Source organism: Cherax quadricarinatus, chromosome 1, assembly GCF_038502225.1.
Source record: "Cherax quadricarinatus isolate ZL_2023a chromosome 1, ASM3850222v1, whole genome shotgun sequence".
Taxonomy (NCBI): Eukaryota; Metazoa; Arthropoda; class Malacostraca; order Decapoda; family Parastacidae; genus Cherax; species Cherax quadricarinatus.
The window spans coordinates 74,736,685-74,761,684 of NC_091292.1; the positions used below are offsets into that span (position 1 = coordinate 74,736,685).

Sequence of the window (25,000 nt, forward strand, 5' to 3'; positions counted from 1 at the left end):
TCCTCCTCTTCCTCCCCTCCTCCCCCTCCTCCTCCTCCATTGCTTTTGGTCTCAATCTCCTCCAAATCATGAAATTGATCTTCACTGACACTTCCATCTGTGTTAGAGCATCACTTGGGAAGAGAAGAGTCCCAGATTTGCTGGGGAATCACATATTTCTTACCGCTAGACATGCTGAAAATGGACAACTGAAATGGCATTCCCACAATGCACCACTGTATCCCCGATTTTTTTTATATGGTGCACACTGACCATGGAGACCCATTCTCTCACATGTGGGCCTACCAGCTTTCTCCTGCTTGATTTGAAGCTGCTAGAATTTATGCGTATAAATACGTCAGAAACATTGGCTGGTAAGACGTATTTATACGTCGGAAACAGTCAAAGGGTTAAGCATCCCAGAGCGATAAAATGTATATACAGTTCACTCATTGCTTACCTTAAAATATTTGTAGTCTTAATGTAGGGTCAGGAGTAAGTAAATGAGATAAAACGAATAAATGAGATAGAGAAAGAATGAGTACATGAGAGGGGACAGGCGCAGAGTTATGTAAACAAACCAGGCAAACGTAAGTTTTGTAAACAAACGAAGTGTACACGTCTGGTTTGTGTACAAGTTACATTGTGTACAGGTTGTCTCTACATTGATACGGTAGAATTAATAAAGAAGAACACTCCCATTCTCATGTAACATCATTTTGAGAAGAAATGAAGCTCTGAGTGAAGGCAATGGAAATAAGTCACACTGACTTTTTTGGGTTATCCTAGGTTCTCTACACGTATGTTGTTATGTATGATAATCTATGTAACTGTATTTGTGTATACCTGAATAAACTTACTTACATACATACGAAAGGAATAATTTTCTACAGTTACCCCCAGTAACGCATTTTCTCTTATGTTAGATTAGAGAAAATGTTATTCTTGCCATCACTTGTACAAGTTATGTGGCTCCCACATCTTATATTTATGTTTATTTATTCTATTGTGGGGTGTATTTATCATCTTTTTATGTTATGTATCGTGTTTATTATATAATTTAAAAAAAAAATATCATGGATGGATTAATGAAAATGTGTATATTAACGTAATATACGACATTTAATGAGACTCGGTGAGTATTGTTATTATTATTATTTCTAATATGGCGTCACTTGTGCAAGTCGTCTGCTACCACATCTCACATTTATGTTTATTTATTCTACTGTGGGGTGTATTTATCTTATTTATATGTTATGCATCGTGTTTATTATATAATTTTGAAAAAAATATCATGGATGGATTAATGAAAATGTGTATATTAACGTAATATACGACATTTAATGAGACTCGGTGAGTATTGTTATTAATATTATTATCATTTCTAATATGGCGTCACTTGTGCAAGTCGTCTGCTACCACATCTCACATTTATGTTTATTTATTCTACTGTGGGGTGTATTTATCTTATTTATATGTTATGCATCGTGTTTATTATATAATTTTGAAAAAAATATCATAGATGGATTAATGAAAATGTGTATATTAACGTAATATACGACATTTAAATGACTCGATGATTATTATCATTACTAATATGACGTCTGGAGACATAAGACACTTACCAATTTTAATGTGTACCTCCATGCCAGCACAGTATGTAAGTTTATTTAGGTACAGGTATACATAAGTATAATTATCAGAGTATATATAAAATATGAAATAACTTTTAAAAACATTTGAAATTTTGGAGTTTCCAGACAAAATGGAGAGACTTAGTGCTTACTGAGCTCATGGAGAATGTAAACAAACAGGGTGGGGCACGGTGACCGTATTAGAAAGTCAGGTGGGGGGAGCCGTATAGCGAGTTTTGGTCATAGTTTGAAATGTCCGTATTAGCGGAACGCCGTAAAGTGAAACTTTGTGTGTTTTTAATGCCTAGTTCTATTACTAACTTAATATAATTTAGTGTAAACTTGTTGTCTGGCATTTATAAGCATTTATAAATGGAAAAAAATAGCATTCTGCCTCCTGGCGATGTCTGCTTTCCAGCAACAGCCTGGAACCTAACCCGCCGTATAAGTGGGGCGCTACTGTATTTGTGGAGAAAGATCATCTATGAGAGAAAAAAAGAGGAATATACCAAAATATAGTAGCTCTATATGGGTGTGAGGAATGGAATTTAAATGCTGCAGCAAAAAGGAAGCTAAAGGCATTGGTGTCATGTTTGAAAGCAATGTATGATGTAAGTATGCACCACACATTAACACACTGGCCATCTCCCACCAAAGCAAGGTGTCCCCCCACCCCCAAAATAGAAAGGAGACACATTCACTATCATTTATTCAATAGCTGTCTTGCCACAAGTGTGCTGATATCACACTTCAAATGATGACCCTCCAAACTGTAACATTACCACCCCTCCTTCAGAGTGTAGGCACTGTACTTCCTACCTTCAGGACTTTATTCCAGCTAACCAATTTCCCTGAATCCATTCATGAATGTTACTTTGCTCACACTCCAACAGCACATCAAGCCTCAAAAACCACTTGTCTCTACTCACTGATCTTACAAGGTCACACAAGCCTACTGGATGCTCAAGCCCCTAGAACTTGAAACTTTTACCCTCTCCCTCCAACCCATCCTAGGATGACCCCCTATTCCTCCTTTCCCTCTACCTCAGTTTTATGCATCCTCTTTGTCATCCAACTCTGCTCCATCCTCTCTAAATGCCTAAAACTTAACAACCCCTTTGGTAATTCCACACCATAGGGATTATGAAAGGTATGATTCAAGGTACGGTGATTATGTATGAGTGAGATGAAAGTGTTGAATGATGAAAGTATTTTCTTTTTGGGGATTTTTTCTTTCTTTTTGGGTCACCCTGCCTCGGTGAGAGGCGACCAACTTGTTGAAAAAAAAAAAGAAAATCAGTCAGAAGTCAGAGGATTGTTGAGTAGTTTGAGCATTTAGAGAGAATGGAGCAGAATATAATAACCAAGAGTATTTTTCAATCCATGGTGGAAGCAAAGAGGGGCAGAGGTCATTCCAGGGCAGTTTGGAAGTACTCATATGTGAGCATGTTAGATCAGAGTGAGTGGAGACAAATTGTTTTAGGAATTTGTTGTGCTGTTGGAGTATGTCCAAAGTAACATTTATTATGGGCTCAAGAATATCTGTTAGCTGAACTTTAGTGTTGAAAATGGGAAATGCTGTAACAGTACTTATCATTTGAAGGAGGGATAAGGATGTTACAGTTCAGAGGGTCCTTTGAATTGTGATGTCTGCACATTTCTGGCAAGACAGTTATAGAATGAATGATATTGAATTTTTCTAACAAGGTAAGGTAACCCCTACTTTTGTGACAGACTGCCAATGTGGTGAAAAATAAAACAATAAGTAATAAATGAGTGATATTTTACTGAATTTCTCACTGCTAGGGATAAGACAATACCAATTTTTGGCAGATACCAATACAGGAAGGTCCCACTTATACGGCTGGTTAGGTTCCAGGCTACCGCCGTAAAGCGGAAACCGCCGTAAAGTGGAACACCCTTTTTTTCCACTTACAAATGCATACAAACACTAGATAACAACCTTACACTAACATATATTAAGTTAGCAATAGAACCAGGCATCAAAAAACAATAAAAAAGTACAATACACACATAGTGCACTCATTACTTACCTTAAAAAATTTATAGTCTTAATCTAGGGTGAGACAAGTAGTATTTATTGTAAGAAATCAAGTGTGGTATGTATGGTAGTCAGCCAGGCTACCATACCAGGCCACCCCACCCACACATACAATTCTATGATATTTAGGCATCGCAGAGCGATAAAATGTATATACAGTTCACTCATTACTTACCTTAAAATATAGGGTGAGATGAGTAGTATTTATTGTAAAAAATCAAGTGTGGTATGTATGGTAGTCAGCCGGGCTACCATACCAGGCCAACCAACCCACACATATATTCTATGATATTTAAGCATCCCAGAGCGATAAAATGTATATACAGTTCACTCATTACTTACCTTAAAATATTTGTAGTCTTAATGTAGGGTCAGGAGTAAGTAAATGAGATAAAACGAATAAATGAGACAGAGAAAGAATGAGTGCATGAGAGAGGACAGGCGCAGAGTTATGTAAACAAACCAGGCGAAGGTAAGTTTTGTAAACAAACAAAGTGTACACGTCTGGTTTGTGTACAAGTTACATTGTGTACAGGTTGTCTCTACATTGATACGGTAGAATTAATAAAGAAGAACACTCCCATTCTCATGTAACATCATTTTGAGAAGAAATGATGCTCTGAGTGAAGGCAATGCAAATAAGTCACTCTGACTTTTTTGGGTTATCCTAGGTTCTCTACACATACGAATGTTGTTGTGTATGATAATCTGTGTAACTGTATTTGTGTATACCTGAATAAACTTACTTACATACATACAAAAGGAATAATTTTCTACAGTTACCCCCAGTAACACATTTTCTCTTATGTTAGATTAGAGAAAATGTTATTCTTGGCATCACTTTTACAAGTTACCTGGCTACCATATCTCATATTTATGTTTATTTATTCTATTGTAGGGTGTATTTATCATCTTTTTATGTTATGTATCTTGTTTATTATATAATTTTGAAAAAAATATCATGGATGGATTAATGAAAATGTGTATATTAACGTAATATACAACATTTAATAAGACTCGGTGATTATTATTATTATTATTATTATTAGCATTTCTAATATGGCGTCACTTGTGCAAGTCGTCTGCTACCACATCTCATATTTATGTTTATTTATTCTATTGTGGGGTGTATTTATCATCTTTTTATGTTATGCATCGTGTTTATTATATAATTTTGAAAAAATATCATAGATGGATTAATGAAAATGTGTATTTAACGTAATATACGACATTTAAATGAGACGATGATTATTATTATCATTACTAATATGACGTCTGGAGACATAAGACACTCTTACTGATTTTAATGTGTACCTGCATGCCAGCACAGTATGTAAGTTTATTTAAGTAGAGGTATACATAAGTGTAATTATCAGAGTATATATAAAATATGAAATAACTTTTAAAAACGTTTGAAATTTTGGAGTTCCAGACAAAATGGAGAGACTTAGTGCTTACTGAGCTCACGAAGAATGTAAACAAACAAGGTGGGGTGCGGTGACCGTATTAGAAAGTCAGGTGGGGGGAGCCGTATAGCGAGTTTTGGTCATAATTTGAAATGACCGTATTAGCGGAACGCCGTAAAGTGAAACGCCGTAAAGCGGGGCCTTCCTGTACTCAGTTTTAGGCCGATACCATCAAACTAAGCTGATACTCACCAATGCTGGTACTGATACGTTTAGTTCTCCTACCTTCTCAATGTCTTGCCTAACACTGTTCATCTGATTTTTGAGAACAGCAACTTCATGCCCCAGTGATTCAACATCTCTGAGAACCCTTGGCAAGCTGCCAACCACCTGAAATTTGTATGAAAAAATCTTATACCATAATGATAAGATCTAAACCAAATGAGATGTAAAATTAAAAGATATCTGAAGGAAATTTGAGAATACTGTGCTCTAATATAAACTGCCAAATACTTTTCAATTAACAAAAATAGATTAAAAAAGCAAGGGGCTAGTAACCCCTTCTCCTCCTGTATAAATTACTAAATTTAAAAGGAAAAGCTTTTGTTTTTCTTTTAGGTCACCCCACCTCAGTGGGATAGATTAAAAAATAATGAAAACAATCAGAGAGCAAATGGATCATCAGTGATATTAAATGGAAATAACTAATACCAGTGCAAGATATTAATAAAAATATCACCAATACGTAGCCTACACTGACCTGCAACATGTTAACAAACAGTAATACAGTGGACCCCCGAGTTTCGTGATTAATCCGTTCCAGAGAGCCTGCCGAAAGTCGAAATTGCCGAATGGCGAAACCATTTTTCCCATAAGAAATAATGGAAATAAAATTAATCCATTCCAGACACCCAAAAATATTAAAATAATTTTTTGTTTCAAATTAAATAAAGATTTACATACTGAAAACAATGAGAAATCAAGTACATGCATATAAAAAATAATAATAACATTACACTTACCTTTACTACTAAAGAATTCTGGGTGGATGGAAGATGGGAGGAGGGGATAGGAGGAAGGTGTACACTATTGTTTGGAAGGAGAATCTCCTTCCATTAGGACTTCAGGTAGGAAATCCTTATCTGGGGTTACTTCCCTTTGTTTTTTTAAAGACACTGGCACTGGGAACAACTTGAGAGTCACTGGAACCCTGTCGCACAAAATATATGTCCAGAGAGCTCTGTTTCTGGCGTTTCTTTAAGATTTGTCTGAAGTGGGACACAACACTGTCATTGTACATGTTGCCCATACAGCCTGCAACAGCTTCGTTAGGGTGAAGTTCATCCATAAATGTTTGCACTTCAGTCCGCTTTGCACAAATGTCCTTAATCTGTTTTTCGGTAATCGACACCAACAATAACCTCTCCACTTCTTCGAGGATTTGTGATCTCCTTTTAGTCAGCATATCTACCCCTTTTGCAACAACAGCACGCTTTATTTCCTTTCCTTTCATCACGATCGAAGTGATGGTTGAATGGGATTTGCCATACATCCTGGCAAGCTCTGTAACACACACTCCACTCTCATATTTTTCAATGATTTCCTTCTTGAATTCGATCATGTTCCTCACTTTCTTTACCAAAGGGATTGCACTAGCTTTCCTTGGGCCCATGGTGACTTATTTAGCAGTTGCAATCACAAAAAACAATGGATTATTACATATGAACCCGCGGGGTGATGGTCACGTCTTGGTAAACAATGGCACACTGAGCGTGAATGGCGTGGGAGACTGGATTTGTGTGCGCGGTGACGGGCGGACAGGTGCCGGACTGTCGCCGAATCACCTTGAGTTTACCTGGAGAGAGTTCCGGGGGTCAACGCCCCCGCGGCCCGGTCTGTGACCAGGCCTCCTGGTGGATCAGAGCCTGATCAACCAGGCTGTTACTGTTGGTTGCATGCAAACCAACGTACGAGCCACAGCCCAGCTGGTCAAGAACCAACTTTAGGTGCTTGTCCAGTGCCAGCTTGAAGACTGCCAGGGGTCTGTTGGTAATCCCCCTTATGTATGCTGAGAGGCAGTTGAACAGTCTCGGGCCCCTGACACTTATTGTATAGTCTCTTAACGTGCTAGTGACACCCCTGCTTTTCATTGGGGGGGGTGTTGCATCATCTGCCAAGTCTTTTGCTTTCGTAGTGAGTGATTTTCGTGTGCAAGTTCGGTACTAGTCCCTCTAGGATTTTCCAGGTGTATATAATCATGTATCTCTCCCGCCTGCGTTCCAGGGAATACAGGTTCAGGAACCTCAAGCGCTCCCAGTAATTGAGGTGTTTTATCTCCTTTATGCGTGCCGTGAAGGTTCTCTGTACATTTTCTAGGTCAGCAATTTCACCTGCCTTGAAAGGTGCTGTTAGTGTGCAGCAATATTCCAGCCTAGATAGAACAAGTGACCTGAAGAGTGTCATCATGGGCTTGGCATCCCTAGTTTTGAAGGTTGTCATTATCCATCCTGTCATTTTTCTAGCAGATGCGATTGATACAATGTTATGGTCCTTGAAGGTGAGATCCTCCGACATGATCACTCCCAGGTCTTTGACGTTGGTGTTTCGCTCTATTTTGTGGCCAGAATTTGTTTTGTACTCTGATGAAGATTTAATTTCCTCGTGTTTGCCATATCTGAGTAATTGAAATTTCTCATCGTTAAACTTCATATTGTTTTCTGCAGCCCACTGAAAGATTTGGTTGATGTCCGCCTGGAGCCTTGCAGTGTCTGCAATGGAAGACACTGTCATGCAGATTCGGGTGTCATCTGCAAAGGAAGACACGGTGCTGTGGTTGACATCCTTGTCTATGTCAGATATGAGGATGAGGAACAAGATTTGAGCAAGTACTGTGCCTTGTGGAACAGAGTTTTTCACCGTAGCTGCCTCGGACTTTACTCTGTTGACTACTACTCTCTGTGTTCTGTTAGTGAGGAAATTATAGATCCATCGACCAACTTTTTCCGTTATTCCTTTAGCACGCATTTTGTGCGCTATTACGCCATGGTCACACTTGTCGAAGGCTTTTGCAAAGTCTGTATATATTACATCTGCATTCTTTTTGTCTTCTAGTGCATCTAAGACCTTGTCGTAGTGATCCAAGAGTTGAGACATACAGGAGCGACCTGTTCTAAACCCATGTTGCCCTGGGTTGTGTAACTGATGGGTTTCTAGATGGTTGGTGATCTTGCTTCTTAGGGCCCTTTCAAAGATTTTTATGATATGGGATGTTAGTGCTATCGGTCTGTAGTTCTTTGCTGTTGCTTTACTGCCCCCTTTGTGGAGTGGGGCTATGTCTGTTGTTTTTAGTAACTGTGGGACGACCCCCGTGTCCATGCTCCCTCTCCATAGGATGGTAAAAGTCTGGCCCTGGGGCAGAGTGCATGGGCATGTCATTTATCCCCTGTTCGAAGTCATTTGGCGTCAGGATAACATCAGATAGGCTTGTGTTAACCAAATTCTGTGGCTCTCTCATAAAAAATTCATTTTGATCTTCGACTCTCAGTCTGGTTAGTGGCTTGCTAAAAACTGAGTCATATTGGGACTTGAGTAGCTCACTCATTTCCTTGCTGTCATCAGTGTAGGACCCATCTTGTTTAAGTAGGGGCCCAATACTGGACATTGTTCTCGACTTTGATTTGGCATAGGAGAAGAAATACTTTGGGTTTCTTTCGATTTCATTTATGGCTTTTAGTTCTTCCCGCGATTCCTGACTCCTATAAGATTCCTTTAGCTTAAGTTCGATGCTTGCTATTTCTCTGACCAGTGTCTCCCTATGCCTTTCAGATATATTGACCTCTTTTAGCCGCTCTGTTATTCTTTTCCGTCGCCTGTAAAGGGAGTGCCTGTCACTTTCTATTTTACATCTACTCCTCCTTTTTCTTAGAGGAATAAGCCTTGTGCATACATCGAGTGCCACCGAGTTAATCTGTTCTAGGCATAAGTTGGGGTCTGTGTTGCTTAGTATATCTTCCCAGCTTATATCATGAGTCTAATCACAAAACGCGAGGCCAAATTTTGCCGAAAAAACTAGCCGAAAGTCAGATTTCACGAAAGTCGATGCTGCCGAAACTCAAGGGTCCACTGTACCGCTGTAATGCTATTTTCCATATTATAACCACACACAAGATTTAGTCAACAGTCTAAAATGGCCAACAGTATGACAACCCATCTGGAAATCTATATTTTATTTTTTTCACCTTAAAACAGAGTGCAATACAATTATTATATAAGGCATGAAAACACTAAGTAAAAATAAACATTTTACCAGTAGGACACTAATGCTACATGCTTCTTTACATATATCTGAATTTCCTCAATGTTAATTTTTTTTTTTTAACATGTTGGTCATTTCCCACTAAGGCAGGGTGACCCAAAAAGAAAGAAAATTTTGTGGACCATAGCACCCAGGCTTGCACGTAACCTGATGCTATACTTATTCTTTCACACTTCATGGCACATAATATCAAGATTTTTAAGTGTGCTATGAAATTTGGGTTACACTTTCACAATCACTTTTCAACATAATCTTACTTTGTGATGTGTTATAAGAGGGCTTACAGAGGTGTATGTCAAAATCACACGAAGACAAAGAACTGCATGCTATATGCATCAATGGCACAATACAAACATTACCTGCTGACTTGTCTCCTCCAGAGCATTGTTCACCTCTTGTATGGCTAACTGCAACCTCATAACCAAGGATGATGCATATTGCTGAAAAGTTACTAAAAATAGTTCGGACTCTTCAAAGTACAGTAGTATATGCAATATTATTAAGTTTACCAATACAGTATTTCAATAATATTAACAACAATAATGATATTATAATAAATATTTATTGTTAAGAAAAACATTATATTTGGAAAGAATTTTGGTGAAATTATAAACAAAAAAGTACAGTAATTAAAATGTGATAATTAGGTAGTAGGTTGGTAGATACCAACCACCCAGGGAGGTACTACCGTCCTGCCAAGTGAGTGTAAAACGAAAGCCTGTGATTGTTTTACATGATGGTAGGATTGCTGATGTCTTTTGTCTGTCTCATAAATATGCAAGATTACAGGCATGTCTTGCTACTTCTACTTACACTTAGGTCACACTACACATACATGTACACAATTATTTATACACACTCATCTGAGTTTTCTTTGATTTTATCTTAATAGTTCTTGGTCTTATTACTTTTCCTTTTATATCCATGGGGAAGTGGAATAAGAATCTTTCCTCCGTAAGCCATGGGTGTTGTAAAAGTCAACTAAAATGCCGGGAACAATGGGCTAGTAACCCCTTTTCCTGTAAAGATTACTAAAAAGAATAAGAAGAAGAAAATTGTCAAAGTGGGAAGTCTGAATGTGCGTGGATGTTGTGCAAATGATAACAAAGAGATGATTGTGGATGTTATGAATGAGAAGAAGCTGGATGTCCTGGCTTTAAGTGAAACAAAGCTGAAGGGGGTGGGAGAGTTTCAATGGAGAGGAATAAATGGGATTAGGTCAGGGGTTTCAAATAGAGTTAGAGCTAAAGAAGGAGTAGCAATAATGTTGAAGGATAAGCTATGGCAGGAAAAGAGGAACTATAAATGTATAAATTCAAGGGTTATGTTTAGTAAAATAAAGATTGGATGAGAAAAGTGGGTTATAATAAGTGTGTATGCACCTGGAGAAGAGAGAAGTGTAGAGGAGAGAGAGAGATTTTGGGAAATGTTGAGTGAATGCGTGGGGAGTTTTGAATCAAGTGTGAGAGTAATGGTGGTTGGGGATTTCAATGCTAAAGTGGGTAAAAATGTTATGGAGGGAGTAGTAGGTAAATTTGGGGTGCCAGGGGTAAATGTAAATGGGAAGCCTTTAAATTGAGCTATGTGTAGAAAGAGATTTGGTAATAAGTAATACATATTTTATGAAAAAGAGGATAAATAAATATACAAGGTATGATGTAGCACGTAATGAAAGTAGTTTATTAGATTATGTATTGGTGGATAAAAGTTTGATGGGTAGGTTCCAGGATGTACATGTTTATAGAGGGGCAACTGATATATCGGATCATTATTTAGTTGTAGCTACAGTTAGAGTAAGAGGTAGATGGGAAAAGAGGAAGGTGGCAACAACAAGTAAGAGGGAGGTGAAAGTGTATAAACTAAGGGAGGAGGAAGTTCGGGTGAGATATAAGCGACTATTGGCAGAAAGGTGGGCTAGTGCAAAGATGAGTAGTGGGGGGGTTGAAGAGGGTTGGAATAGTTTTAAAAATGCAGTATTAGAATGTGGGGCAGAAGTTTGTGGTTATAGGAGGGTGGGGGCAGGAGGAAAGAAGAGTGATTGGTGGAATGATGAAGTAAAGGGTGTGATAAAAGAGAAAAAGGTAGCTTATGAGAGGTTTTTACAAAGCAGAAGTGTTATAAGAAGAGCAGAGTATATGGAGAGTAAAAGAAAGGTTAAGAGAGTGGTGAGAGAGTGCAAAAGGAGAGCAGATGATGGAGTGGGAGAGGCACTGTCAAGAAATTTTAATGAAAAATAAGAAAAAATTTTGGAGTGAGTTAAACAAGTTAAAAAAGCCTAGGGAAAGTATGGATTTGTCAGTTAAAAATACAGTAGGGGAGTTAGTAGATGGGGAGATGGAGGTATTAGGTAGATGGCGAGAATATTTTGAGGAACTTTTAAATGTTAAGGAAGAAACAGAGGCAGTAATTTCATGCACTGGTCAGGGAGGTATACCATCTTCTAGGAGTGAAGAAGAGCAGAATGTAAGTGTGGGGGAGGTACGTGAGGCATTACATAGAATGAAAGGGGGTAAAGCAGCTGGAACTGATGGGATCATGACAGAAATGTTAAAAGCAGGGGGGAATATAGTGTTGGAGTGGTTGGTACTTTTGTTTAATAAATGTATGAAAGAGGGGAAGGTACCTAGGGATTGGCAGAGAGCATGTACGTATAGTCCCTTTATATAAAGGGAAAGGGGACAAAGGAGACTGTAAAAATTATAGAGGAGTAAGTTTACTGAGTATACCAGGAAAAGTGTACGGTAGGGTTATAATTGAAAGAATTAGAGATAAGACAATGTAGGATTGCGGATGAGCAAGGAGGTTTCAGAGTGGGTAGGGGATGTGTAGATCAAGTGTTTACATTGAAGCATATATGTGAACAGTATTTAGATAAAGGTAGGGAAGTTTTTATTGCATTTATGGATTTAGAAAAGGCATATGATAGGGTGGATAGAGGAGCAATGTGGCAGATGTTGCAAGTATATGGAATAGGTGGTAAGTAATTAAATGCTGTAAAGAGTTTTTATGAGGATAGTGAGGCTCAGGTTAGGGTGTGTAGAAGAGAGGGAGACTACTTCCCGGTAAAAGTAGGTCTTAGACAGGGATGTGTAATGTCACCATGGTTGTTTAATATATTTATAGATGGGGTTGTAAAGGAAGTAAATGCTAGGGTGTTCAGGAGAGGGGTGGGATTAAATTTTGGGGAATCAAATTCAAAATGGGAATTGACACAGTTACTTTTTGCTGATGATACTGTGCTTATGGGAGATTCTAAAGAAAAATTGCAAAGGTTAGTGGATGAGTTTGGGAATGTGTGTAAAGGTAGAAAGTTGAAAGTGAACATAGAAAAGAGTAAGGTGATGAGGGTATCAAATGATTTAGATAAAGAAAAATTGGATATCAAATTGGGGAGGAGGAGCATGGAAGAAGTGAATGTTTTCAGATACAGTGGACCCCCGGTTAACGATATATTTTCACTCCAGAAGTATGTTCAGGTGCCAGTACTGACCGAATTTGTTCCCATAAGGAATATTGTGAAGTAGATTAGTCCATTTCAGACCCCCAAACATACACGTACCAACACACTTACATAAATACACTTACATAATTGGTCGCATTCGGAGGTAATCGTTATGCGGGGGTCCACTGTACTTGGGAGTTGACATGTCGGCGGATGGATTTATGAAGGATGAGGTTAATCATAGAATTGATGAGGGAAAAAAGGTGAGTGGTGCATTGAGGTATATGTGGAGTCAAAAAACGTTATCTATGGAGGCAAAGAAGGGAATGTATGAAAGTATGGTAGTACCAACACTCTTATATGGGTGTGAAGCTTGGGTGGTAAATGCAGCAGCGAGGAGACGGTTGGAGGCAGTGGAGATGTCCTGTTTAAGGGCAATGTGTGGTGTAAATATTATGCAGAAAATTCGGAGTGTGGAAATTAGGAAAAGGTGTGGAGTTAATAAAAGTATTATTCAGAGGGCAGAAGAGGGGTTGTTGAGGTGGTTTGGTCATTCAGAGAGAATGGATCAAAGTAGAATGACATGGAAAGCATATAAATCTATAGGGAAAGGAAGGCGGGGTAGGGGTCGTCCTCGAAAGGGTTGGATAGAGGGGGTAAAGGAGGTTTGGTGGGCAAGGGGCTTGGACTTCCAGCAAGCGTGCGTGAGCGTGTTAGATAGGAGTGAATGGAGACGAATGGTACTTGGGACCTGACGATCTGTTGGAGTGCGAGCAGGGTAATATTTAGTGAAGGGATTCAGGGAAACCAGTTATTTTCATATAGTCGGACTTGAGTCCTGGAAATGGGAAGTACAATGCCTGCACTTTAAAGGAGGGGTTTGGGATATTGGCAGTTTGGAGGGATATGTTGTGTATCTTTATATGTGTATGCTTCTAAACTGTGTATTCTGAGCACCTCTGCAAAAACAGTGATAATGTGCGAGTGTGGTGAAAGTGTTGAATGATGATGAAAGTATTTTCTTTTTGGGGATTTTCTTTTTTTGGGTCACCCTGCCTCGGTGGGAGATGGCCGACTTGTTGGAAAAAAAAAAAATTAGGATAATGTATAGCATATTGAGCAGAAACAAAAACTATTAAGATGGTGACATGAATAACATTAGGAGAATTTACATAAGAATATTAAACAATATTAACCCTTTGACTGTTTCCGACGTATAAATACGTCTTACGAGCCAATGTTTCTGACGTATTTATACGCATAAATTCTAGCAGCTTCAAATCAAGCAGGAGAAAGCTGGTAGGCCCACATGTGAGAGAATGGGTCTCCATGGTCAGTGTGCACCATATAAAAAAAATCGGGGAGCCAGTGGTGCATTGTGGGAATGCCATTTCTGTTGTCCTTTTTCAGCATGTCTAGCAGTAAGAAATATGTGATTCCCCAGCAAATCTGGGACTCTTCTCTTCCCAAGTGATGCTCTAACACAGATGGAAGTGTCAGTGAAGATCAATTTCATGATTTGGAGGAGTTTGAGACCAAAAGCAATGGAGGAGGAGGAGGGGGAGGAGGGGAGGAAGAGGAGGAGGAGGAGGAGGAGGGGAGGAGGAGGAGGAGGAGGAGGAGGAGGGAAAGGAAGATGAAGAGGAGGAGGAGGAGGAGGAGGAGGAGGAGGAGGAGGAGAAGGAGGAGGAGGAGAAGAGGAGGAGGAGGAGGAAGAAGAAGATGTAATAATATTGTTCCCTTGAAGCAAGAAAAAAAAAAGTCCACCCCATGACAGTGACAAGATAAGGGGAGATAACATCTGATAAGAGCTGACTTTGATGAGCGTAAAGGAGGGTAATATTACATGACCATCGCCCTCCCTTTGTTTTTGCTGGTACACAAACATTTCTGTCTGTCTATTTGTCTGTCTGTCAAGCTCCCTGTCTGTCCATCTAGCTCTCTGTCTCAGAGAGAGCCACAAGACTGTGTCATCACTTATACTCACATCTTCAAGCAGAGTATAGCACTTTGTCTGGATTTCTTGGGTTATCCTAGGTAATTTACACTATGTATACTTGTATTTATGTGTACCTGTGAGACAGAGATAGGCAGACAGATAGAAAGAGAGACAGATTGAAAGATATAGAATGAGGGAGAAAGATAATTAGAATGGAGGAGGGGAAGCAGCATCCGACCCCATTGTTTTGACAGGCGGTAGGGGGAGTGACTAATGAGACAATATGTCACTTTGACAGCTGCCGACTTCTGACTCAAAACAATTATAAGCCACACACTCGCACACAAGACAAGGAGGAGGAGAAGGAGGAGGAGAAGGAGGAGAAGGAGGAGGAGGAGGAGGAGGAGAAGGAGGAGGAGAAGGAGAAGGAGTAGGAGAAGGAGAAGGAGAAGGAGAAGGAGAAGGAGAAGGAGAAGAAGGAGGAGGAGGAGGAGGAGGAGGAGGAGGAGGAGGAGGAGGAGGATTGTTTGTTTGTTTTTGTAAACAAGTTTTGTAAACAATATATTGATAATTATGTTTGTGTGCTTATTGTGTTGTATACAACGAGTGTATATATATACATTGCACCATACTTTGGTCTCATAGGCCACATAAGTTATGTGAAAAAATAAAATAGTGAAAAAAACAAAAAACCTTCAATTACAAGTAAACTAAAGTTTACCGGGTGAGCGGCAGTCGCCGCTGTTGCCATACGCGGCTCATTTTCTGCAAACTTCACGGCTCTATATCTCGGTAAGTACCGATGGCAAAATTTTTTTTTTTGGACTAAAACACTCAGAAAAATAATCTTAACATTTTCATAAGAAAAAATAATTTTTTTTTTTTGAATATTTGGCGACATAGAATGACAGTTTCAGAGAGGGGCCTGAAACAGTCAAAGGGTTAATAATAATAATAATAATAATACATAAATAATAATGTGTGATATTGGGCAAAATTAAAGCTAATGAACATGCCCAAAATGTATTTTCATACTAGTGGCTTTCTTTTGTGCCTAACAATGTTTTATTACAAGTAAGTAAGTAAACTACATTATTATTGTACAGCATATAAATAAAAGTATACTGACAAAAAAATTAGTATTAATAATATCTTTTGCATAAAAGAGGCACGAATACAGTGGAACCTCGGTTTTCGTGATTAATCCGTTTGAAATACAGTGGACCCCCGGTTAACGATATTTTTTAATTCCAGAAGTATGTTCAGGTGCCAGTACTGACCGAATTTGTTCCCATAAGGAATATTGTGAAGTAGATTAGTCCATTTCAGACCCCCAAACATACACGTACAAACGCACTTACATAAATACACTTACATAATTGGTCGCACTGGGAGGTGATCGTTAAGTGGGGGTCCACTGTAGTCTGATGAAAACCGAATTGTATGAAAACTGAAGCAATATTTCCCATAAGAAATAATGTAAATCCAATTAATCCATTCCAGACACCCAAAAATATTAAAAAAAAATACATTTTATAGAGAATAATTATAGTTTTACATACAGAAAGCAATGAGATATAAATATAAATGACTAATGATAAATAAATATAAATCATTCTTTCAACACACCGGCCATATTCCACCGAGGCGGAGTGGCCCAAAAGGAAAAACGAAAGTTTCTCCTTTTACATTTAGTAATATATACAGGAGAAGGGGTTACTAGCCCCTTGCTCCTGGCATTTTAGTCACCTCTTACAACACGCATGGCTTACGGAGGAAGAATTCTGTTCCACTTCCCCATGGAGGTAGGAGGAAATAAACAAGAGCGAGAACTAATAAGAAAATAGAAGAAAACCCACCGGGGTGTGTATATATATATATGCTTGTACATGTATATGTAATGTGACCTAAGTGTAAGTAGAAGTAGCAAGATGTACCTGAAACCTTGCATGTTTATGAGACAGAAAAATGGACACCAGCAATCCTACCATCATGTAAAACAATTACAGGCTTTCATTTTACACTTATTGGCAGAATGGTAGTACCTCCCTGGGCAGTTGCTGTCTACCAACCTACTACCTAGAATAAATATAAATGATAAATATAAATGACTAATGATAAATGAACATCTAACATCACCTTTACCCTTATTGAAGACTCTTGTTGGCACATGGAAGACAGCAAGGAGGGGAGTAGGAGGAGGAGAGGTTATTATTTGGAAGGGAAATCCCCGTCCACAGGGAATTCAGGTATCAAGGCCCTATCCGGGTTACTTCCCTTCTTTGTCTTGTACTGGCACTAGGACCAGCTTGAGAGTCACTGGACCCTAATCTGTCCAGAGAGGTCTGTTTCTGACATCTCTAAGATTTGCCTAAAATGGGACAAGGCACTGTCATTGAGCATGTTGCAGACATGGCTTGCAACAGCTTTGTTAGGGTGATATTTCTCCACAAAACTTTGCGCCTCATTCCACTTTGCACACATGTCCCTAATCACTGAAGAAGGCACATTCTTCCCTCTCTCTTCCTCCTCCTCTGAAGCAATTTCCTCAGCTGCAGTCCGCTGCTGTTCCAGTTGAAGGTCTTGCAGCTCTTCAGTGGTTTGCTCTGCCCTGTGGTCATCCACCAAGTCTTCCACATTCTGGCCACTCACATCCAACCCCATCAACTTCCCCAAAGACACAATAGATTCCACAACAGGCGTAGGGTCATCAGGGTAAGCCTCAAACCCTTCAAAATCCTTCTTGAGGACACATTTTGGCCAAAATTTTCTTCAGGCAGAGATCATCATCTTGGAAGTCACTCCCTGACAAGCCTTATCTATGAGGCTTATGCAATTGAGGATATTGAAGTGATTCCTCCAGAACTCTCATAGGGTCATTTCAGTGTCCGAGGTCACTTCAAAGCACCTTTGAAACAGTGCTTTGGTGTAGAATTTTTTGAAGTTTGAAATGATCTGCTGGTCCATGGGCTGGATGACAGTGGTATTAAGGGGCAAGAACTTCACTGTGATGAAACTAAACTCCTACAACAATTGGTCTTCCAAGCCTGGAGGATGAGCAGGTGCATTGTCCATTACCAGGAGGCACTTGAGTGGCAATTGATTTTCCAGGAGGTATTCACACTCGGGCCAAACACTTCATTGACCCACTCAATGAAAATTTGCCTCATGACCCATGCCATATTGTTATCCTTCCACATCACACACAATTTACTCTTGATGAAATTGTTTTTCTTGAACACTTGGGGATTTTCAGAGTGATACACCAGTAAAGGTTCCACTTTGAAACCCCTCACTAGCGTTGCCACAGAACGAAAGAGTTAGCCTATCCTTCATAGGCATGTGTCCTGGCAGTGCCTTTTCCTCCTGCGTGATGTAGGTCCTCTTTAGCATTTTCTTACAAAAGAGGCCTATTTCGTTACAACTAAAGACTTGTTGGAGGAGGAATCCTTCACCCTCTATGTACTCCATGAATTCATCAACGAATTCTTCAGCCCTACGTTTGTCCAAACTTGCAGGCTCACCATGCCTTTCCACACTGTGTATGCCAGTTCGCCTCTTGAATTAGTCGAACCAGCCTCTGTTGGCCTTAAATTCACTAACAGCTGCACTTTCATACTTTGCTACAAGTTCTTTCTTGAAATCTATCGTGTTTCTCACCTTCTTTATCAAAGAGCTGGCACTCGGAACTTTCTTTGGCCATCCATGGTGGGTTATTTAGCAGTCGCACTCAATAAACAAGCACAAAAAACAATGGATTTTTACAAAATGTTTTGGATGAACACGCAGGGTGATGCTCACTCAATGAGAAACAAAGGCAGACCAAGTCACGAACGCATGGGATGCTTTGTGTGGGCACTCTTCCCCAATTTGGTATCCAATTTTTCTTTATCTAAATCATTTGATACCCTCATCACCTTACTCTTTTCTATGTTCACTTTCAACTTTCTGCCTTTACACACATTCTCAAACTCATCCACTAGCCTTTGTAATTTTTCTTTAGAATCTCCCATAAGCACAGTATCATCAGCAAAAAGTAACTGTGTCAATTCCCATTTTGTATTTGATTCCTCATAATTTAATCCCACCCCTCTCCCGAACACCCTAGCATTTACTTCTTTTACAACCCCATCTATAAATATATTAAACAACCATGGTGACATTACACATCCCTGTCTAAGACCTACTTTTACCGGGAAGTATTTCATTATTTATTTCATCACTTCCCCTTCCCCCCACCTCTGTGCTCTTGCTCTCCCTCTGTGGGCACCTAGCTCCCTTGCAGTGCTCCCTTTTCTTTGTATTTGACTGGCTCCTCCTCCTTACTTCCCCACTACTACCACTACCACTACTACTACTACTGCTACTACCACTACTACTACTACCACCACTACCTCTTCCTGCCTATATATAGCCGTCCTGCTCCACTTCGGGTTAGTGTGACTTTGTAAATGGTCCAAGTCGGACCGAAACGTCGTCGTAGGCTCCTCTCTTCTATGTGCGGGTTATTTGTGTATAGATAAATACAATGTTCTAAAGCTCGAGATTGTCCATAACCCTAGCACTAATAAGTTAAATAATGCAGAACTTAGCCATACAGATTGTGAAAAGGACTTAGGGGTTATGGTAAGTAGCAATCTTAAACCAAGACAGCAATGCCTAAGAAACAGATTACTGGGATTTATATCAAGAAGTGTAAGCAACAGAAGTCCAGTGGTTATATTACAGCTGTATACATCATTAGTAAGGCCTCACCTAGATTATGCAGCTCAATTCTAGTCTCCATATTACAGAATGGATATAAATTTGTTAGAAATCATTCAGCGTAAAATGACTAAATTAATATATAGCATTAGAAATCTTCCGTATGAAGAAAGATTGAAGACTCTTAAACTACATTCACCTGTAAGACGAAGAATGAGGGGAGACATGATCAAAGTGTATAAGTGGAAGATGGGTATTAACAAACGGGATATAAATAAGGTCTTGAGGATACATTTCCAAGAGAGAACCCACAATAATGGATTCAAATTAGATAAGTTTAGATTTAGAAAGGACATAGGAAAGTACTGGTTTGGTAATAGGGTAGTTGATGAGCGGAACGGTCTACCTAGTAGGGTTATTGAAGCTAAAACCTTGGGTAGTTTCAAATTTAGGTTGGATAAATACATGGGTGAGAAAAGTCGGATTTGAGTGGGACTTGTGCATGAGTAAATAGAATTATCAAAGCTTTCTTGGGTAGCACTGAAAATTGGGTTGGGCAAATATTTTGTTTTGGGGATGTATTGTGAAGGACCTGCCTAGTATGGGCCAACAGGCCTGCTGCAGTGTTCCTCCTTTCTTATGTTCTTAATGCAGAAGGCCTGTTGGCCCATACTAGGCAGGTCCTTCACAAACCATCCCACTAACAGAATCGTATTTGCTCAACCTAATTTTCAATGCTTCCCAGGCAATAAGCTTTCACTCATGCGCAATTCCCACTCAAGTCAAACCATGTGTGTGGGGAAGTACCCTGTCTGGTGTGTGGGGAAGTACCCTGACTGGTGTACATAAGAAAGCATGTCCTTCACAAACCATCCCACTAACAGAATCGTATTTGCCCAACCCAATTTTCAATGCTTCCCAAGCAATAAGCTTTGATAATTTTATTCACTCATGCTCAAGTCCCACTCAAATCAAATCATGTGTGTGGGGAAGTACCTTGGCTGGTGTGTGGGGACATGCTCTGGCTGGTGTGTGGGGAAGTGCCCTGGCTGGTGTGTGGGGAAGTGCCCTGGCTGGTGTGTGGGGAAGTGCCCTGGCTGGTGTGCAGGGAAGTGCCCTGGCTGGTGTGTGGGGAAGTGCCCTGGCTGGTGTGCAGGGAAGTGCCCTGGCTGGTGTGTGGGGAAGTGCCCTGGCTGGTGTGTGGGGAAGTGCCCTGGCTGGTGTGTGGGGAAGTGCCCTGGCTGGTGTGTGGGGAAGTGCCCTGGCTGGTGTGTGGGGAAGTACCCTGACTTGTGTGTTGTTTCTTGAATTCTATCGTGTTTATCGCCTTCTTTACCAAAGGGCTGGCACTTGGAGCTTTCTTTTGGCCCATAGTGGCTTATTTAGCAGTTGCAAGCACTAAAACAAATGGAATATTATGAAATGTATCATATGAACATGTGGGATCGTGCTCACTGGCTGATAAACAATGACACACTGACTGTAAATGATGTGTTGGGTCGCACGGACACATTTGGGATGAATAACTATTACTGAGCTAAATGACGATCACCGAGCCAATATTTTGCCAAAAAAACTCTACTACTTCTGAATATTACAAAATCCGATGACTACGAAATTCGGGGTCCACTGTACTATGATAATTAAGCCACCATGGGATCAGCCCTTTGATAAAGGCGAGAAACATGACAGAATTCAAGAAAGAACTCATAGCAAAGTACAGAAGTGGCGTACGCATGGCCCATCTCACCAGGATGTACGGGAAGTCCGCATCAACGATCAGTTCCATCCTGGCGAAGAAAAAAGAAATCAAGAAAGTTGATGTTGCAAAAAGCGGTAAATGTGCTAATGAAACAGAGATCGCAAACAATCGAAGATATGGAGTTGTTGTTGTTGGTGTGGATCAATGAAAAACAGTTAGCGGGAGATAGTGTTGTGGAGGCGATAATTTGCGAAAAGGCAAGGCAGTTGCATGCGGGTCTCGCAAAGAAAATGCCTGGAACGAGTGCTACTGTTAGTGAATTTAAGGCCAGCAGAGGCAAAGAAGCGGAGTAACCCAGGATAGGGTATTAATACCTGAAGTCCTTATGGAGGGGGATTTCCCTTCCAAACAATAACCTCTTCTCCTCCCTCTTCCCTCCTCGCCATCTTCCATATGCCAACAAGAGCCTTTAATAAATGTAAAAGTGATGTTATATGTTCATTTAACCATTTCATTAGTCATTTCAATTATTTCTCATTGTTTTCTGTATGTAAAACTATAGTGATTCTCTATAAAATGTATTTTTTTTTTAATATTTTTGGGTGTCTGGAAAGGATTAATTAGATTTACATTATTTCTTATGGGAAATATTGCTTCAGTTTTTGTACAATTCGGTTTTCATTAGACTTTCTGGAACGAATTAATCACGAAAACCGAGGTTCCACTGTACGTTGCTAAGTAAGGAGAGGCTATATTAAAGAATACAACATAAAAACAACCAATTAATGACAATGCAGCAAATATATAACTGTGCAACAATGTTTTATATTTACTCTCAAATTTATATTTGTCTTTCAAGAAAATCGTTAACAAAGAAAATCTTGAACAAACATTTTCCTAAGCAAATAAAAACTTCAATTGATAAACTCACCTTTTAAAATATTTACCATGTGTACCATATATAATCAGAATAATGAAATGAAATGAAAGCAAATAAAGCACAGTAATTAACATATTAAAAATAAATACAATTCAGCATATCACTTACATCTCGGTTTTGTTGTCCTTCCTGGCTACGAAAAACATTGTTGATCCAATCCTTAGGATCAAAGTTTTCCTGAGAAAAAGCTGTTAAGTCCTGCAATATACATTACTGTAATTATACTAAAGTTCCAAATGTGTATATTCATCATTTTTTTTAATTGTCAAATTTTATATTTGTTACATAGTATATACATTAATCAAGTCATGGCAAATGGGATTATACAACTTATACCAAAGGCTTTTTTTCATATTGAAAATATGTTCAGTCTTTCTTATTAATGTTGGTATTAACCCTTAAACGGTCCAACCAAATCGACGTTCAAATTCGTAGTGCTACAAAAGTAGATCTACTTTTTTAACATTTTCAAATGTAACAAAAAAAATGTAGATAAAAGTTTTTTTTTACACGTTTTCAAATGTAAAACAAAAAAGAAGATCTACATTTTTTTACATGCTTTCAGATGTTGAAAAAACGTATATATACGTTTGGACCATTTAAGGGTTAAGAAGTTTAGAGTGATATTTAAAAAGAGATGGATACAAATAGACAAATAACTCTAAATACAAAACTTCCTGTTATCCATAACTTCAGGATTCACTTCACCTCCAAAATTTTGGGGGTTCAACTGTACTGTAATTTACAGCATCTGCAACTGTATTTTAATATGCAATAATAACCCTCTGCAAAAACTGACAAAAATTGTTTAGGTGCTAGTTCATCAATTTCTGACAAATGAAAAATAGGCAGCAAGTCACCATGGAAAAATACAAGGACCCCATTGGAAATAAGTCACTTTTTCTGATTTTTTGGGGGGGTTATCCTAGGTAATTTACACATGTTACACTATGTATGATAATTAAACTTGTGTGTCCCTGTACCTAAATAAACTTACTAGTAATTGAAAGCTTCACAGACAGAGCAAGTCTTTATTAAAACATTTTGCTCAGTGGGGGTTTTGATGAATTTCTATAATCATCTGAATATTTATATAATAATAAACACGCTGGATAACACGTATATCTTGCTACTTCTACTTCCACTTAGGTCACACTACACAGGTATTCACATGCATGTAAATATATATAGTATATACATATATATATATATATATATATATATATACATGTATATATATATATATATATATATATATATATATATATATATATATATATATACTTATACATATACATATATATATACATATACATATATATACATACATATACAGTGGACCCCCGGTTAACGATTTTAATCCGTGCAAGAGGGGTAATTGTTATGCGAAATAATCGTTATGTGAATGAATTTTCCCCATAAGAAATAATGGAAATAAAATTAATCCGTGCAAGACACCCAAAAGTATGAAAAAAAAATTTTTTTACCACATGAAATATTAATTTTAATACACACAAACTGAAAAAGGCATGCACACTTACATGACACTTACTTTTATTGAAGATCTGGTGATGATTGATGGGATGGGAGGAGGGGAGAGCATTATCTTCTTACTGTTTAGAAGGGGAATCCCCTTCCATTACGACTTGAGGTAGCAAGTCCTTTTCCGGGGTTACTTCCCTTCTTCTTTTAATGCCACTAGGACCAGCTTGAGAGTCACTGGACCTCTGTCGCACAACAAATCTGTCCATAGAGCTCTGTACCTCCCGTTCCTTTACGATTTGTCTAAAATGGGCCACAACATTGTCATTAAAATAGTCACCAGCACGGCTTGCAACAGCTGTGTCAGGGTGATTTTCATCCATAAAGGTTTGCAGTTCAACCCACTGTGCACACATTTCCTTAATCTTTGAAGTAGGCACAATGGATTCCACAACTGGCATAGGCTTCTCAGGGTTAGCCCCAAACCCTTCAAAATCTTTCTTAATTTCCATACTAATTCTCACCCTTTTTACCACAGGGTTGGCACTAGAAGCTTTCTTGGGGCCCATGGTCACTTATTTTCCAGAAACAGCACCGAAAACACTGTAATAATACGAAATATTCCGAGTGTATGCTTGGATGTTACCGCGGAGGCTGGCTGGTAAACAATGGGACGGGCGGCACATGTGAGGCTGGCTGAGGGCACATTGGACGCGTCTCGGACGAAAATCGGTGAGCGGGTTTTTAATCGGTATGCGCGGCAAAAATTTTGCGATAAAAGTAAGCGGTATGCGGAAAAATCGCTATGTGATGCCATCGTTATGCGGGGGTCCACTGTATACAGCAGGGCCCCGCTTTACGGCGTTTCGCTTTACGGCGTTCCGCTAATACGGACATTTCAAATTATGACCAAAACTCGCTATACGGCTCCCCCCACCTGTCTTTCTAATACGGTCACAGCTGCCCACCGAGTTTGTTTACATTCTCCCTGAGCACATCTCCTTATTATGTCTGGAAACTTTCCAAAATTTCAAGTGTTTTAAAGTTATTGTATATTTTATATGTATTGTACTTGATAATTAAACTTGTGTACACCTGTACCTAAATAAACTTACACACTGTGCTGGCATGTAGGTACACATTAAAATCACTAAGTCTCTCTACTCTTGATGCAATAATAATAATAATAATAATAATAATAATAATAATAATAATAATAATAATCTCTTGGGCGCATTAATGTCGCATATTACGTTAATATAGACATTTCCCTTAATCTATGATATTTTTTTCAAAATTATATAAGAAACACCTTATGTAACACACAAACATGATACATGCACCCACAGTATAAAAATTTATACAAATATATATGAGATGTTTACCAAACGGTTT

General features: G+C 38.9%; 1 protein-coding gene across 6 annotated transcripts in view; it reads right to left on the minus strand.

Annotated features, from left to right (window-relative positions):
* Positions 1-25,000, minus strand: part of Cog7 (conserved oligomeric Golgi complex subunit 7) — a 144,606-nt gene that overhangs the window by 96,089 nt on the left and 23,517 nt on the right. For 3 of the 6 annotated variants that reach the window (XM_070082768.1, XM_070082757.1, XM_070082788.1), the window contains 3 exons: positions 22,232-22,321; positions 9,756-9,836; positions 5,367-5,471 (listed from right to left, as the gene is read on the minus strand). In XM_070082768.1, the coding sequence (XP_069938869.1) occupies positions 5,367-5,471; positions 9,756-9,836; positions 22,232-22,321 (276 nt within the window). Of the gene's footprint in view, positions 1-5,366; positions 5,472-9,755; positions 9,837-21,231; positions 21,272-21,557; positions 21,576-22,231; positions 22,322-25,000 lie in introns of those variants that run through there. The other 3 variants (XM_070082777.1, XM_070082783.1, XM_070082785.1) reach the window with 2 other exon arrangements.